This window comes from Scyliorhinus torazame, chromosome 22 (genome assembly GCF_047496885.1).
Source record: "Scyliorhinus torazame isolate Kashiwa2021f chromosome 22, sScyTor2.1, whole genome shotgun sequence".
Lineage (NCBI taxonomy): Eukaryota > Metazoa > Chordata > Chondrichthyes > Carcharhiniformes > Scyliorhinidae > Scyliorhinus > Scyliorhinus torazame.
Genome location: NC_092728.1, coordinates 104,785,474 through 104,803,525, shown reverse-complemented (window position 1 = coordinate 104,803,525; position 18,052 = coordinate 104,785,474). Strand labels below are relative to the sequence as shown.

Sequence of the window (18,052 nt, the reverse complement as noted above, 5' to 3'; positions counted from 1 at the left end):
TTTATATAGCAGCTTTCATGGCTTGTTGTGCCCCATAGTCCTTTACAGTCAATGATTAATTTTTGAAGTCACTGTTTGAACATATGTTCTATGTCCTATATAGGAATTGCAACAACTAACTTGCTCGCGGCCAGTTCCCACATCAATGAGATATTGATCAGTTAAGCTGCTTAAAGTGATGTTGATTGAGGGATAAACATTGGCAGAGGGGAGAACTCACATGCTCTTCTTCAAAATAGTGCCATGGGATCAGTAGGCACACCGGAGAAGGGGGGGCTCTGATTTAACATTTCATTCCAAAGTGGCACTCCGACAATATATAGTACTCCCTCAGTACTGCAATGGAGCTTTCGACCTAGATTTTGTGCTTGCGTCACTACTGCAGAACGTGAATCCACAACCTCCTGACCTGGAAAGTATGACCGACTGAACCAAACTGACAGATACCTTCAGAAGACGGCGCACATTAAATATTCCTCAGAGGTCCCCTGCAACATGAATGCTACCTTTAAAGCACAAAGAAATTTAACGAAACAGGAAGGCCTGGTGGCAGAGTTCCACGGAATACCAACAGGGTGAAAGAACTGAAGACCCATTTCCACCATGCAATCCTCGACATTAGTCACTGTAGAAATCTGCCGAGGGAGATGTTAGGCAGCTTCCCCAGGGAAGAAAACGTAAACCAGAGTCATACTGAATCACTCAACGTACTTTATACTGGTTGACGTGCACCAGCAACGGCTGCTGCCAGGAGCATGTTGCCCAGTCCCCACCACTGCTACTACTGGTGAGTGGTTTAGAAAACATCCAGAAGCAGGAGTGTGGACTGCTCGAATCAGCGCCATTTTATTCAAGTCAGATTAAACCCTGTACATCAACAAACTGCCGCCAAAGAACAGCTAAGCAGTTTAAATCCTGGAATTCCCTCTCGGATAGCACTGTGGGTGTACCTCCACCTCAGGGGCTGCAGCGGTTCAAGAAGGCAGCCCACCATCACCTTGTGAAGGCCAACGAGGGATGGACAATAAATGCCGACTTAGCCAGCAATGTCCACATCCCATAAAATTAACTTTTTTAAAATGCATTAGCAAACTTACACACGCCTGAGCACCCACCACAGACGGGTTCATTCTGCCACCTGCAGTGACGATCTCCACATCATCGAACACCCAGTTTCCCACAGTTATCCAACAGCACCTTTGACCATGCTTGTCAAATCCAGTGGCTACAAAGCCATAGTTCGATGTCCCTGTGCTTGTTCAATATAGGGCAACTACAAAATATTGTAGGTGTATAGAGTTCAACGTTAAGGGAGATGGTTTGAAACCTATCTCTGTATTTTCCTGCAAACCACAGATCTCTACACTCTGGCCTCTTGTGAATCCCTGACTTGAATCGCTCCACCACTGGTGGTTGTGCCTTCAGCTGGCCTGGTCATGAGCCCTGGAATTTATTCCCTCGTCTCTCCCGACTCTCAAGCTGCTCCTCAAAACCTGCCTCTTTGATTAAACTTTTGGTCACCTGTCCCAACATCTAATGTAACTCGATGTCAAAATTGCCTGATAACACACTTGCAATGCACCTTGGGATATTTTACTACATTAAAAGAGCAATATAAAATGCAAGTTGCTTTTATTGAAAGGCTGGCCATCATTGCTTGGGCAGATGGCAGCACCTTGCCCACTATTTTGGGGGACCAGGTTTTCACATTTTTTTCTTAAATTGTATAACTTTAGAGTACCCAATTTGTTTCCCCCCCCCCTAATTAAGGGGCAATTTAGCATGGCCAATCCACCTACTCTGCACATCTTTGGGTTGTGGGGTGAGATCATTGCAGACCTGGGGAGAATGTGCAAACTCCACAGGGGCAGTGACCCAGAGCTGGGAACCCACATAACGGTGTGTTACAGAGAAGGAAAAATAAATAGCTGCATTTATACAGCACCTTTTCATGACCTCAGAATGTCTCAAAGCACTTTACAAGTGAAGTACATTTGAAATGTGGTCACTGCTGCAATGGACTTCAAACTCACCCAAACGGGAATGAGATCATGACCAGATTGTTTATTTTTAGTGATGCTGCTTGACAGACAAATACTGGTCAGGACATTAAAGAGAAATCCCCAGCTCTTCTTCAAAATATTGTCATGGGATCCTCTATGTCTACATGAGGGGCAGACACTCTACCCAACTGAAAGACGTCGGGTGACTGCTCAAATCTCTGGAGTGAATGCACAACCTTCTGACCAGGGTCCAAGAGACACAAAAACAGTGTCAAAATCTACTCTCGGACCAATATTCTGTAAAGCATACTCGAGTGATATGCACCTGGGTTTCAAAGCAACTTTGTGCCAGAAAATCATCAGCATTATATATTTTTTTAATGTTTTACAACTTAGTTTTTCCAACAAGGGTTGACAAGTCCCCAAAGATAGTAAATTTCAGTGTTTCTCTTCACATGGTACTGCTTCTGCTGCTGCCTGCTCAGAAAACACTAATTGTAACCACAAAACCATTTTCCTTTAGACAACTGACACTTTGCGAAACTGGGACCGAGGTCCTGGAGGTTGTGGCAAATCTTAAAAGGAGTGGGAATTTCCAGACCAACCCTTTTCCCCATAAAGATAAATATTTGAATACTACTCTTTCACAACTAAGACAACAGATTTAATTTTTTTAAATAAATCTAGAGTATCCAATTATTATTTTTTTCAATTAAGGGGCAATTTAGCGTGACCAAGGGGGCGGCACGTTGGCGCAGTGGTTAGCACTGCTGCCTCACGGCGCCGAGGTCCCAGGTTCGTATCCCGGCTCTGGGTCACTGTCCGTGTGGAGTTTACACATTCTCCCCGTGTTTGCGTGGGTTTCGCCCCCACAACCCAAAGATGTGCAGGGTAGGTGGATTGGCCATGCTAAATTGCCCCTTAATTGGAAAAAATGAATTGGGTACTATAAATTTATATAGTTTTTAAATTTAGCGTGACCAATCCATCTAACCTGCACATCTTTTTTGGGTTGTGGGGGTGAAACCCACACAGACACGGGGAGAATGTGCAAACTCCACACGGACAATGACCCAGGGCCAGATCCACAGCGCCGCAGTCCCAGTGCTAACCACTGCGCCACCTTGCTGCCCTTGACAACAGATTTAATTGATAAATGCTGCAGACCAAACTAATTTGCTCAGTGGACTGTCACCTGCAAGTAAAAATTTGGAGTCTCCGAATTAGATGAAAAGTATTTGCTGCCTCGGTGAAAAGTATTTTTTGCCTCGTTGCAAATGTGTTTTGTCTTGATATTTATTCAGTGGGAGGTCAACTATCTATCTCTACATCATGTCAGATTCCCAGCATTCCCACCTTATCAAACCGAAAATCCATCAACCTCTCCGCGACAAATATAGATTCTGATCAGGGTAGGCATCAGCAAGATTCCTTCCGTCTCTGCTGAGAGGCAAACTGTATTTACTCTCAGGCATGCGCAAGGCAGTCAAATGTCTCAAGTGGATGAGTAACGTTCACCTGATACCTGGACAGGTATGCTATTTCCAAGAGTCAGGGACTGCAGTGGTTCAAGAAGGCAGCTCACCACTACTTTCTCAAGGGCAACCAGGGCTGGGCAATATATGTTGGCCCAATATATGCTGGCCCAGCCAGTGATGCCCTAAATCGATTTTGAATAAGTCTGGGAAGGGTCAGCTGGCCTTGGCTTTATTGGTTAAGGTCGGCACGGCGGTGCAGTGGTTAGCACTGCTGCCTCACGGTGCCAAGGACCAGGGTTCGATCCCGGCTCCGGGTCACTGTCAGTGTGTTGTTTGCATAGTCTTCCCGTGTCTGCGTGGGTCTCGCCTGCACAACCTGAAAAAATGCAGTTAGGTGGAATGGCCATGCTAAATTGCCCCTTAATTAGGAAAAAATAATTGGGTACTCTAAATTTTTATTTGTTTTTAAAAGACTTTATTGGTTAGAAGAATAAGCAATACTGGATAAATTTATAGATTCTGAAGTCTTGCAATTAACTCTTCACCCACACAAAGCTACAACAACTTGCACTTATATCAAACTTTTAACCTGGAAATACCCCAAGGCACTCCAGAGAGGTGTCATTTTTATTTCAAAAATGGATACTTTGTAAAAAGAAAACACTGAAGAGACTAAACCGGTCATTTTCTGCTAGTTTTCCTGACCTCAAGGTGAAACCAAGAATACAATCTACAGTCAATATGTCCAAAATTAATAAACCTGCACCATACCTCAGGATGAGCCACTTGCAAGCTCTTCAAGGTTTAAGCCAGGTTACATACAAATCCAACTTTAGCACTGTTCATGGCATGATATTCCTGACCGTATAAGAACTATGCATCATCTGAATTATAACAAAGAACGGATGTAGCTGCCCCAAGCTACATCTTCAGGTACTGTTCTATAAAAGGAAACAATGGAAGACAGGAGACTAACTGTCAGACTCAAATCAGCCAGTTAGTCAAAACCAAAATCTTTAGAATTCCCGTTGGTGAATCTTTGGAATTTGTGCCTCAGAGGGCTGTGGAGGCTTAGTCATTGAGCATGTTCAAGACTGAGATGAATAGATTTCTACATCAAGGGGTATGGGGATAGTGCAGAAAATTGCGTTGTAAGTTGATGATCAGTCATGGTCCCACTGAATGGGAGAGTGGGCTCGATGGCCTACTCCTGCTCCTATTTCTTAAGAAAAACGTCACAAATAATTTGCGTGTTGGGTTTAAGAAGTACTAACTTTTAGATGGGGCATCTACCCGACCAGGCGCCGGGCTGTGGCGACTAGGGGCTTTTCACAGTAACTTCATTGCAGTGTTAATGTAAGCCTACTTGTGACACTAATAAAGATTATAATATTACTAGAAGAAAAAGTAAATCTATATAATTATTACTAATAAACCATCTTCTGCACGGTGGCGCAGTGGTTAGCACTGCTGCCTCACACCGCCGAGGACCCAGGTTCGATCCCTGCCTCGGGTCACTGTCCATGTAGAGTTTGCCCGTTTATGCATGGGTCTCACCCCACAACCCAAAGATGTGCAGGGTGGGTGAATTGGCCACGCTAAACTGGCCCTTCACTGGGGGAACAGAAAAATTTGGTACTCTTAAATTTATAAAGAAAATTTTTAAAAGTGAAATAAACCATCTTCGCCTTCCCTATGATGTACCTTTAGAAGTGTTACATAAAAAACATGCTTTTTTAAAAAATTAATCAAGGATCTCAGTCCACCCTGTCAATTGTTCCACTGTTTTAGCGATTATATTGGTCATGTGAATTTGCAATACAGAAACAAAATATTACAGCACATTTCAATTGTACTATGAATGCTGCAACCCTAATTATAAAGCTTCGGGGTAGGTTGATAGGTTAAAGCAATGCAAAAAAAAAAAAAAAATCACCAGGGATTAATTGCTGCACAACAGAGAACGCATGTCAAAGTTACACATTTCCCCCACAGGACTGAATTCTCTCCCCCTCTGGCACACAACATTTTTAACACAGCTTTGCCCATTTTTAAACTCGTTGAGCAATCTACAATCTAAAATGTGCCCATTGCTAAGAGCAGCAATCCTCACACGTGGGGAAGGGGTGGAAACACCAGTCTAAAAGTTAGCTACTCTGGTAAAGAGCAAAATGTCTTCCAAAATTCAGCTGTTTACGTCTGAGCGGACGTAGGCTGCCATCTCCCCCGCTCTGTCTCTCTCCCCAGTCACATGAGAGAAGAGGCCTCTGCAAAGGTTTTTTTTCTCTTTCTCCCAGAGCTTCAGGAATTCATTGCAGGGCCTCTCTCTCTTCCCCCAGGCATTGAAAACTCCTTACCTTCCAGGTAGCAGCTGGACGAAGCAGAGAGAGTCTTCCTTGATTTACACCCCACCAGCTTACGGCAAATCTCCAGCATTTTCATTTGTTAAACTTCAATTCCAAGTGAGTTCCTTTTTCTCCTCTCTCTCTTGGTTTCCCCCCCTTTTCTTCCTAGTTTAGAAGTAGTCTCCCACGTTTTATAGTGAAAAGAATTCCAACTCCAAATCCCTGCTCAGGATTGTCCGCTTCACATTCAAAAGCAGAAGGGGGGGGGGGTGGCGGGGGGGGGGAAGAGGCACTCAATGTTTGATTTAAGAGAAAACGTTTCTTTTTCCTTTAGGTTGCAGTCGGATCTGAAGCTCAGCGAACACGCACCGCACCCATTTTTTTTTCGTAGCAGTAATTCAAACCCAACTTAACTTTTTTGGGCGAATTAGCTGTCCGGAGCGGTGGAGAGAGGCTTTGCGAGACATATGAGCCTGCTTTTCCTGAGCTCTCCTGACTAACACCGCCCCCCCCACCCTCCCCTCTGCCTCTCTCCCAGTACTGACTGGGAGACTTGCTTACGTTACACATCCAACAATGAAGCTCTTTGAAGCTCCTGCCTGGCTTCCATGGGTGACATCAGCAGACTGGAGCCACCCCCACACCGAGTTTTATAATAAAAGCCAGTCAGAGCTCAGCCTGCTCATTCTTGTGTTTCTCAGAGGCACTGGCAAGTGGGGCTCAGGAGGGAGGGAGGAATCAGAAAATAATTACAACCAACCGAGAATTCACAGAATCATAGAATACACAGAATCATAGAATTTACAGTGCAGGAGGTAACCATACATTTCCAACATTACTTTTACAAAACAAAACAAAAACAGGCTGATTAGTACCTCTCCGCCCCCCCCCCCCCCCCCCCCCCCCCGCAGAATCTGCAGACTCAGCACAAACAGTGACCCAAGCTGGGAATCGAACCTGGAACCCTGGGGGTGCAGTGGTTAGCACTGCTGCCTAGGCACCGAGGTTCCAGGTTCGATTCCAGCTCTGGGTCACTGTCCATGTGGAGTTGGCACATTCTCCCCGTGTCTGCGTGGGTTTCACCCCACAACCCAAAGATGTGCAGGGTAGTTGGATTAGCCACGCTAAATTGCCCCTTAATTGGAAACAAAATGAATTGGCTACTCTTGAATTTTTTTTTTTAAAGAACCTGGGACCCTGGAGCAGAATGGTTAAGAAAAAGGTGGACATGAGGATACTTTTTTTTTTTTTTTAAACGCAAGGAGTGGTTAGGATTTCAAATACACTGCCTGACGTGGATGCAGATTTAATAAAATCTTCAAAAAAAGGGAAATAGATAAATACGTGAAGGAGGAGAATTGCAGGAATATGGGGAAAGAGGCAGAGAATGGGTCCAACTAATTGCTGTTTGAAAGAGCTGGCATCACAGGACTGGTTTTCTTTTTGTGCAACGAGTTATGATCTGGAATACACTGCCTGGAACTGGGAGGAGGGAGAAAGGGAGGAGGGGGACATTAATTACATAGCTCTTTCAAACAATTGCCACCAGCATAATGGGATGAATGGCCACCGCTGTGCTCTATGATTTCACATTTCCAATTTTAGGAATTATTTTCTCATTGACTTTGTAACGTCAAGATCATAAAGCTCTCATTTGCATAAATTTTCTGTCATTGCCCGTTAAAAGTTCTTTATTTGCACATGTTATGGAAATTATCAGGGTGCAATCACACACTCCTCCTCATGGGACACCACCACCACCACTGGTGGAAAGCTGTAATTACAATGTGACAAATTTACACAGAGATTTTCAATATAAACCTGCACATAGGAATAATAATAATAATCTTTATTGTCACAAGTCGGCTTACATTAACACTGCAAAGTTACCATGAAAAGCCCCTAGTCGCCACATTCCGGCGCCTGTTTGAGTACACAGAGGGAGAATTCAGAATGCCCAAATGAAAAATGAAAATCGCTTGTCACAATTAGGCTTCAAATTCCCTGTTACGGGAATCGAACCGTGCTGCTGGCCTGCCTTGCTCTGCTTTCAAAGCCAGTGATTTAGCCCTGTGCTAAACAGCCCCTAATTATCTAAATTATCTAACAGCCCGTCTGGGAAGACCCTCACCAATAAATTCTGGTGGAGAGGAAACCCGAGACACGACACGATAAGTGTCTCCCACCCGCCCTCCTCCTCTAACCTAATAATAAAACCCATTGGTCTGAGGTAAGTACCATATTTTATTATATTATTATTATTTTTTATAAAAAATGTAATTTAGTTGTTAGCCAGATCTTGGTAGAAAGTTAGAGGAATGGCAGGGAAGGGAGTGCAATGTTCCTCCTGCAGGATGTTTGAGGTGAGGGATGCAGTTAGTGTCCCTGCTGATTTTACCTGCAGGAAGTGCTGCCATCTCCAGCTCCTCCAAGACCGAGTTAGGGAACTGGAGCTGGAGTTGGAAGAACTTCGGATCATTCGGGAGGCAGAAGGGGTCATAGATAGCAGCTTCAGGGAATTAGTTACACCAAAGATTGGAGATAGGTGGGTAACTGTAAGAGGGGCTGGGAAAAAGCAGTCAGTGCAGGGATCCCCTACGGTCGTTCCCCTGAGAAACAAGTATACCGCTTTGGATACTTGTGGGGGGGGGGGACTTACCAGGGGTAAGCCATGGGGTACGGGCCTCTGGCACGGAGTCTGTCCCTGTTGCTCAGAAGGGAAGGGGGGAGAGGAGCAGAGCATTAGTAATTGGGGACTCTATAGTTAGGGGCACAGATAGGAGATTTTGTGGGAGCGTGAGAGACTCACGTTTGGTATGTTGCCTCCCAGGTGCAAGGGTACGTGATGTCTCGGATCGTGTTTTCCGGGTCCTTAGGGGGAGGGGGAGCAGCCCCAAGTCGTGGTCCACATTGGCACTAACGACATAGGTAGGAAAGGGTACAAGGATGTCAGGCAGGCTTTCAGGGAGCTAGGATGGAAGCTCAGAACTAGAACAAACAGAGTTGTTATCTCTGGGTTGTTGCCCGTGCCACGTGATAGTGAGATGAGGAATAGGGAGAGAGAGCATTTAAACACGTGGCTACAGGGATGGTGCAGGCGGGAGGGATTCAGATTTCTGGATAACTGGGGCTCTTTCTGGGGAAGGTGGGACCTCTACAGACAGGATGGTCTACATCTGAACCTGAGGGGCACAAATATCCTGGGGGGGAGATTTGTTAGTGCTTTTTGGGGGGGTTTAAGCTAATGCAGCAGGGGCATGGGAACCTGGATTGTAGTTTTAGGGTAAGGGAGAATGAGAGTATAGAGGTCAGGAGCACAGATTTGACGTCGCAGGAGGGGGCCAGTGTTCAGGTAGGTGGTTTGAAGTGTGTCTACTTCAATGCCAGGAGTATACGAAACAAGGTAGGGGAACTGGCAGCATGGGTTGGTACCTGGGACTTCGATGTTGTGGCCATTTTGGAGACATGGATAGAGCAGGGACAGGAATGGTTGTTGCAGGTTCTGGGGTTTAGGTGTTTTAGTAAGCTCAGAGAAGGAGGCAAAAGAGGGGAGGTGTGGCGCTGCTAGGAAAGAGCAGTATTACGGTGGCGGAGAGGATGCTAGATGGGGACTCTTCTTCCGAGGTAGTTTGGGCTGAAGTTAGAAACAGGAAAGGAGAGGTCACCCTGTTGGGAGTTTTTTTATAGGCCTCCAAATAGTTCTAGGGATGTAGAGGAAAGGATGGCGAAGATGATTCTGGATAAGAGCGAAAGTAACAGGGTAGTTATTATGGGAGACTTTAACTTTCCAAATATTGACTGGAAAAGATATAGTTCGAGTACAATAGATGGGTCGTTTTTTGTACAGTGTGTGCAGGAGGGTTTCCTGAAACAATATGTTGACAGGCCAACAAGAGGCGAGGCCACGTTGGATTTGGTTTTGGGTAATGAACCAGGCCAGGTGTTGGATTTGGAGGTAGGAGAGCACTTTGGGGACAGTGACCACAATTCGGTGACGTTTACGTTAATGATGGAAAGGGATAAGTATACACCGCAGGGCAAGAGTTATAGCTGGGGGAAGGGCAATTATGATGCCATTAGACGTGACTTGGGGGGGATAAGGTGGAGAAGTAGGCTGCAAGTGTTGGGCACACTGGATAAGTGGGGTTTGTTCAAGGATCAGCTACTGCGTGTTCTTGATAAGTATGTACCGGTCAGGCAGGGAGGAAGGCGTCGAGCGAGGGAACCGTGGTTTACCAAGGAAGTGGAATCTCTTGTTAAGAGGAAGAAGGAGGCCTATGTGAAGATGAGGTGTGATGTTTCAGTTGGGGCGATGGATAGTTACAAGGTAGCGAGGAAGGATCTAAAGAGAGAGCTAAGACGAGCAAGGAGGGGACATGAGAAGTATTTGGCAGGAAGGATCAAGGAAAACCCAAAAGCTTTCTATAGGTATGTCAGGAATAAGCGAATGACTAGGGAAAGAGTAGGACCAGTCAAGGACAGCGATGGGAAATTGTGTGTGGAGTCTGAAGAGATAGGCGAGATACTAAATGAATATTTTTCGTCAGTATTCACTCAGGAAAAAGATAATGTTGTGGAGGAGAATGCTGAGCCCCAGGCTAATAGAATAGATGGCATTGAGGTACGTAGGGAAGAGGTGTTGGCAATTCTGGACAGGCTGAAAATAGATAAGTCCCCGGGACCTGATGGGATTTATCCTAGGATTCTCTGGGAGGCCAGGGAAGAGATTGCTGGACCATTGGCTTTGATTTATATGTCATCATTGGCTACAGGACTGGAGGACAGCAAATGTGGTCCCTTTGTTCAAAAAGGGGAGCAGAGACAACCCCGGCAACTATAGACCGGTGAGCCTCACGTCTGTAGTGGGTAAAGTCTTGGCGGGGATTATAAGAGACAAGATTTATAATCATCTAGATAGGAATAATATGATCAGGGATAGTCAGCATGGCTTTGTGAAGGGTAGGTCATGCCTCACAAACCTTATTGAGTTCTTTGAGAAGGTGACTGAACAGGTAGATGAGGGTAGAGCAGTTGATGTGGTGTATATGGATTTCAGCAAAGCGTTTGATAAGGTTCCCCACGGTAGGCTATTGCAGAAAATACGGAGTCTGGGGATTGAGGGTGATTTAGAGATGTGGATCAGAAATTGGCTAGCTGAAAGAAGACAGAGGGTGGTGGTTGATGGGAAATGTTCAGAATGGAGTACAGTCACAAGTGGAGTACCACAAGGATCTGTTCTGGGGCCGTTGCTGTTTGTCATGTTTATCAATGACCTAGAGGAAGGCGCAGAAGGGTGGGTGAGTAAATTTGCAGACGATACTAAAGTCGGTGGTGTTGTCGATAGTGTGGAAGGATGTAGCAGGTTACAGAGGGATATAGATAAGCTGCAGAGCTGGGCTGAGAGGTGGCAAATGGAGTTTAATGTCGAGAAGTGTGAGGTGATTCACTTTGGAAGGAATAACAGGAATGCGGAATATTTGGCTAATGGTAAAGTTCTTGAAAGTGTGGATGAGCAGAGGGATCTAGGTGTCCATGTACATAGATCCCTGAAAGTTGCCATCCAGGTTGATAGGGTTGTGAAGAAGGCCTATGGAGTGTTGGCCTTTATTGGTAGAGGGATTGAGTTCCGGAGTCGGGAGGTCATGTTGCAGCTGTACAGAACTCTGGTACGGCCGCATTTGGAGTATTGCGTACAGTTCTGGTCACCGCTATTGGAAGGACGTGGAGGCTTTGGAGCGGGTGCAGAGGAGATTTACCAGGATGTTGCCTGGTATGGAGGGAAAATCTTATGAGGAAAGGCTGATGGACTCAAGGTTGTTTTCGTTGGAGAGAAGAAGGTTAAGAGGAGACTTAATAGAGGCATACAAAATGATCAGGGGGTTGGATAGGGTGGACAGTGAGAGCCTTCTCCCGCGGATGGAAATGGCTGGCACGAGGGGACATAACTTTAAACTGAGGGGTAATAGATATAGGACAGAGGTCAGAGGTAGGTTCTTTACGCAAAGAGTAGTGAGGCCGTGGAATGCCCTACCTGCTACAGTAGTGAACTCGCCAACATTGAGGGCATTTAAAAGTTTATTGGATAAACATATGGATGATAATGGCATAGTGTAGGTTAGATGGCTTTTGTTTCGGTGCAACATCGTGGGCCGAAGGGCCTGTACTGCGCTGTATTGTTCTATGTTCTATGTCTTTCAGGACTTGTGGGAGGAAACCAGAGCAGCCGGAGGAAACCCACACTGACACGGGGAGAACATGCAGACTCCGCACAGACAGTGACCCAAGCCGGGAATCGAACCTGGGACCCTGGTGCTGTGAAGCAACAGTGCTAACCACTGTGCTACCGTGCCACACATTATAAAAAGGAGTGTGGTGTCGTTAAAATGACGATTGACGTACATATACTCATCCCAATGTAATTATTTGAGAAACAGGACCAAGAGTGTGCCTTCGATCCCGGAACCCGCTCTACCATTTAACAAGATCGAGCCTGACCTTCCACCTCAACTTCACATTTCTGCCCCATCCTCATGTCCCTTGATTCCTGTATTATCAAGAAATCTGTTGATCTTGAGCCTTGAATATGCGGAATTATTGACTATTCCCAGCTCTCGAGGATACAACATTCCTAAGATTTATCACCTTCTGACTGAAGAAATATTCTGCTCATCTCAGTCCTTTATCCTGAAACTGTCCTGATCCCCCAGTTCTAGACTGACCAGCCTGGGGCAACAGCCTCTTAGCATCAACCCTGTTAAGACCCCGAAAAGCCTTATACATTTCAATGTGATCACCATCAATCATGCAAAATCCGAGGAATATAGGCCCATTCTCCTCAATTATCCCCATTACCTGATTCATACCTGTGTTTCTAAGCAACTCTACCATATATGGCATCATAACTGAACTTGTTTCTGCTGTAACCTAATGTCCACCACGCATGCCAGTAGAGGTAACTGGATTTCAATCAAGAACTGACTTATTTCCCCGAACCCTGGCGCCAATTGTACTACCTTCTACCACCATTAGCTTCAACTAACTCAACAGAGACCAATAATTGAACTAGAAACATGACTGATCTGTATGGGTCAGTGACTGTCATTAAACTGGGCCAATGACACAGATGCCATAAACGTAGTGTATGTTTGTGGACATTATTATTCCGTTTGGGAATTTGACAATCACTGAAGTTTCTAGACCTGTAACTTACTGAATGTAAATTACTGTTACTAAATGCTTAACAAATTCCACTCTCTGCTAGTTTAATGGCAGGGTTTACATTTATTTTATAAAAAGGGCCAATACCTCTTTTAAGGATTTGGTGCAAGTGCTTTGGGGCATTTGTACAATAAAATTGCAGGATTTGTTCCGCCCTGCAGTTTGCTTTGATATTTTAAATGCACTTTAAGGAAATTTTACTTGGAACAGTTTACCCATTTCCTTCCCTTTATAAGCCACTAACCATCGTGCTTCATGCTTTGGCTGAGGAGCGGAGTGAAAGCGGAGAGGCTTTGACAACAGCTGTCAATGCATTTCATCAGCAGCAGCAGGAAGTATGACTCAAACAACTTAAGGTGGCCAATAACAATGTGGAACACCTACTCCATCCAGTCATTCAACTAGGAACAGACCATACTCCTCCAAATAAGGAAACCGTGATCTAAGTAACAGGAAGCCATACACTCAAACGTACTACCTAATTCTTGAAGGCCAAGTGCTATGCTGCAACAGGATAGCAATACCGCACTTCATCTGTTTCCTTGCTTCTGCTGAACATTAGCAGAGGCTGCAGTTATTGTACAGGCAAACATTGCTGTTAATCTGCGCACAGCAAGGTCCCACAAACATGCAAGGCCTCCAAGACTTGCAATTACATCGTGCTCTTCACCTCACCATCACCAGATGTCCCCAAGAGCTTCACAGCCAAGAAAATCCTTTTGAAGCACAGTCACTGTTGTAATGTAAGAAATGTGGCAGCCAACATGCGCACAGCAAGCTCCCACAAACAGCAATGTGATAATGACCTGATCATTTGTTTCTGCGATATTGATTACGGGATAAACATTTGCCAAGACCACAGGAGTAACTACCCTGCTCTGCTTTGATAGGGCCGTGGATCATTTACTGCCATCCGAACAGGCAGCTGGGACCTTGGTTTAAAATCTTAAAGGTGGCACTTCCGTCAGTGCAGTACTCCCTCAGTACCGGCCTGGAAGGTCAGCCTTGATTCTTGAACCGAATCCTTGGAATGGAACTTGAACCTAGAACATTGAGGTGAATACAACGCACTGAGCCACCGCTGACAGTGGCCCGCAACTTCCAGTGGAGAGGCAATCGAAGCTGATTGCCACTCCGCCTGTAATTACTTATGTTGAAATCCAACTGCTTCCATCTTACCTGTCCTTCGGGCAAAAATCTGTGCAATGCAATGGGCCCCCAGGGCCTACAGTTAAGGACAGCTCAGTCAAAGGTAAGTAAGCCACGCCCTCAGTTGTACAGTACTCGGTATCAAGTTAGATCGTTTTGGGGGCAGGGAGCTAACCCTATTCCTCTCTTCACAGATGCTACCAAACTGGAGTATCTCCAGCATTTTATGTTTTTATTTCAAATTGCGAGCATCCACAGTATTTTGCTATCCACAGTATTTAGGGCTATCACCAAGTCAAGGTGATATTTATCAGGGGCAAAGCGTCATCAGTCGAATTAATGTGACACTGAAATTATGAAGCTTATATTAAAACCTCTTCTGTGCCGCTCTACCAGGTTTAATCTCAAGTATCCCCCAAACTGTGGGCAGCACAGGAGCACAGTGGGTAGCACTGTTGCTTCACAACTCCAGGGTCCCAGGTTTGATTCCCGACCTGGGTCACTGTCTGTGTGGAGCCTGCATGTTCTCCGTGACTGCGTGGGTTTCCTCCGGGTGCTCCGGTTTTCTCCCATAAGTCCCAAAAGATGTGCTTGTTAGGTGAATTGGACATTCTGAATTCTCCCCCAGTGTACCCGAACAGGCGCGGAATGTGGCGACTAGGCGCTTTTCACAGAAACTTCATTGCAGTGTTAATGTAAGCCTACTTGTGGCAATAAAGATTATTTTTTTAAAAGCATCTCAGGCAGTGAAGCTAAATGGGAGCTTGGGTGTGTGGAGGGACTGCTTCACTCAAGAGCCTCCACATGCTTCAAAAGGCTGTCTCAGTAGCCATCTTGGTTTAGACAAGACATCATGTGGAAACTTACCTGTCAACTTGGAGAACTTGCATTTATATCGCACTCCTCCCAACCTGAAGATGTCCCAAACCCTTTACACCCAATTGATATATATTATACCTCATATTTGGCAGTAATGTTATTTAAAATTTGGTTTAAAATACATACAGACTGTATGTCTGCTAAAGCTGTAATTAAGGTGTTGTAAAAGAGTGAGGTTATCATTCATTCCAACCATTTACTTGGTTACAGATAAAGGGCTAATGGAATATTTTTCACATATTGAATTGTTCCCTGGAGTGTAGATAATTTCTGAGGGATTGTATCTAGTTCTAGCTAAGCAGTCATGGAACTTAGTGGGATACAGACGATGTAACTAATGGGAGGAGCCAGGTCTGTCTGTAGTTTTGCAGTCTGTTGCAAGATTTTACCTTGAACAGCTGTTTGCCTTAGGATTGGAGACTGACAAGACAGGAGTGCATGGGATCTGCTTTTAAAGAGATCTCTCTCTCAAATTATCTACACAGATAATCAAGTAACCTGTTTTGTTAACTTTATTTATAAGTGGCATTTGAACTGAATTAAGTTGCTTAATTGGAATTAGTGACAGGTGTAGATAATAAGTACTTGCTGACACTATTTAAACCTAGCCTACAATTCTTAAAGGTAACCTATATCTCTTTAAATGGAGGTGTACGGAGTCTGCTGACGGTGCTGATATTGGAATAGAGTTACGAAACAATGAACAAGGAATGATCATCAGCAACAGCATGTAGCAAGGTTTTCCAATGCTGCACTGGTGGAGGAGATATAAAGTAAGATGTGTTGTATCGATGTGGGTGCAGGAGACACCAGAAACACACCAATAAAGCAAGGAGATCAGATAGCCGCAGATGTTAATAACAGTAGCACAGCCCTAAGGACCCAAATGTGGTGCCATTAGGTGTTTAATGACCTGACACGAGTGGTCAGTATATGTATCTTCAAATCAAATCAGCATCTCCTTCATGAATCTCAACCTCTGCTTAATTTATCCAGCCCGACTCAAGTACCAACAACTCCCAATCAGGGCTCACATCTAACATTCATATACTTTATCATCTCACCGTCACACACAGCACAGCAGGAACTTACCCAAGCTCCTTAGATAGCACCTCCCAAACCAACGACTGCCATCATCTAGGACGAGAGAGTAGGGTCCAGGTAGGTTGCTCCTTCAGAGTGTCAGTGAAGACTTGATGGGCTAAATGGCCCTCTTCTGCACTATAGGTATTCTATGATTCATGACCTTCTCATGGGCAACTAGGGATGGGCAATAAATGCTGGTCTAGCCAGTGACATCCACATCCCACAATTGATTTTTTTTTTTAACATCCCACTTCCTCCCGATCCCAATCTCTTCTGGCTTACAAGCTGCAGACGGTGAAGGCATGGATTTCCCACTTTCCTCACTGCACAATCATTGGACATGTCCCTTTTGCCTTTCAGATACTTGAAAGGTGTGACATGGACAGTGGAGGAAGGACAAGATCACAATGATGGAGACACCATGTCATTTGATTTCACACACTCAGTCACCAGCTCAGATACTGACTCCACACGTATCTCAGAAGATGGGATTGAGGTGGGATCTGCATGTGATGAGACAAAGGGCACAAGTGTCGCTAGAGCAGTGGCTCGCTAGCAATTCGACACAGGATAAAGTCACACCAGAGTTCCATTGCTGAGGACTCAGAAGACAAACTTAAAGGATCAGACTACAGAAAGATGCTCCCTTCATGTTCCACTATCAACCCTTCTTAGCCTTAATCACCCTCTTTTACATTCCTTTTGTCTTTCTGTCCATGTTATAATGTGTATCATTACTGTCAGCCCTGCTGAGATTGACCAGACATTAACTTGACACAAGGATATGTGCAGATATTGGAGACCATTCCTTCCAGCATGGAAGTATTGGTCAACTCCACCAACAGAAGTCAGAAGTCTGGGAAGGCTACAAAAACAGAGGATAACAAAGAGAGAAATAAGGAAAGAGAGGATCAAATATGAAGGTAGGCTAGCCAGTAACATTAGGAATGATAGTAAAAGTTTCTTTAAATACATTAAAAACAAACGGGAGGCAAAAGTTGACATTGGGCCGCTCCAAAATGACGCTGGTAATTTTGTGATGGGAGACAAGGAAATAGCTGAGGAACTAAATAAGAACTTTGCGTCAGTCTTCACAGTAGAAGACATGAGTAATATCCCAACAATTCCGGAGAGTCAGGGGGCAGAGTTGAATATGGTAGCCATCACAAAGGAGAAAGTGCTAGAGAAACTAAGAGGTCTAAAAATTGATAAATCTCCGGGCCCAGGTGGACTACATCCTAGAGTTCTGAAGGAGATAGCTGAAGAAATAGTGGAGGCGTTAGTTATGATCTTTCAAAAGTCACTGGAGTCAGGGAAAGTCCCAGAGGATTGGAAAATCGCTGTTGTAACCCCCCTGTTCAAGAAGGGAACAAGGAAAAAGATGGAAAATGATAGGCCAATTAGCCTAACCTCGGTTGTTGGCAAGATTCTAGAATCCATTGTTAAGGATGAGATTTCTAAATTCTTGGAAGTGCAGGGTCAGATTAGGACAAGTCAGCATGGATTTAGTAAGGGGAGGTCGTGCCTGACAAACCTGTTAGAGTTCTTTGAAGAGATAACAAATAGGTTAGACCAAGGAGAGCAAATGGATGTTATCTATCTTGACTTCCAAAAGGCCTTTGATAAGGTGCCTCACGGGAGACTGCTGAGTAAAATAAGGGCCCATGGTATTCGAGGCAAGGTACTAACATGGATTGACGATTGGCTGTCAGGCAGAAGGCAGAGAGTTGGGATAAAAGGTTCTTTTTCGGAATGGCAACCGGTGACGAGTGGTGTCCCGCAGGGTTCAGTGTTGGGGCCACAGCTGTTCTCTTTATATATTAACGATCTAGATGACGGGACTGGGGGCATTCTGGCTAAGTTTGCCGATGATACAAAGATAGGTGGAGGGGCA

General features: G+C 44.9%; 1 protein-coding gene across 5 annotated transcripts in view; it reads right to left on the bottom strand.

The window, feature by feature from the left end:
* Window positions 1-18,052, bottom strand: part of abl1 (c-abl oncogene 1, non-receptor tyrosine kinase) — a 229,113-nt gene that overhangs the window by 123,781 nt on the left and 87,280 nt on the right. For 2 of the 5 annotated variants that reach the window (XM_072488808.1, XM_072488809.1), the window contains exon 1: window positions 5,839-6,312. The exons of the other annotated variants lie outside the window; for them this stretch is intronic. In XM_072488808.1, the coding sequence (XP_072344909.1) occupies window positions 5,839-5,923 (85 nt within the window). In that variant the 5' untranslated portion in view covers window positions 5,924-6,312. Of the gene's footprint in view, window positions 1-5,838; window positions 6,313-18,052 lie in introns of those variants that run through there. 5 annotated transcript variants of the gene reach the window in all.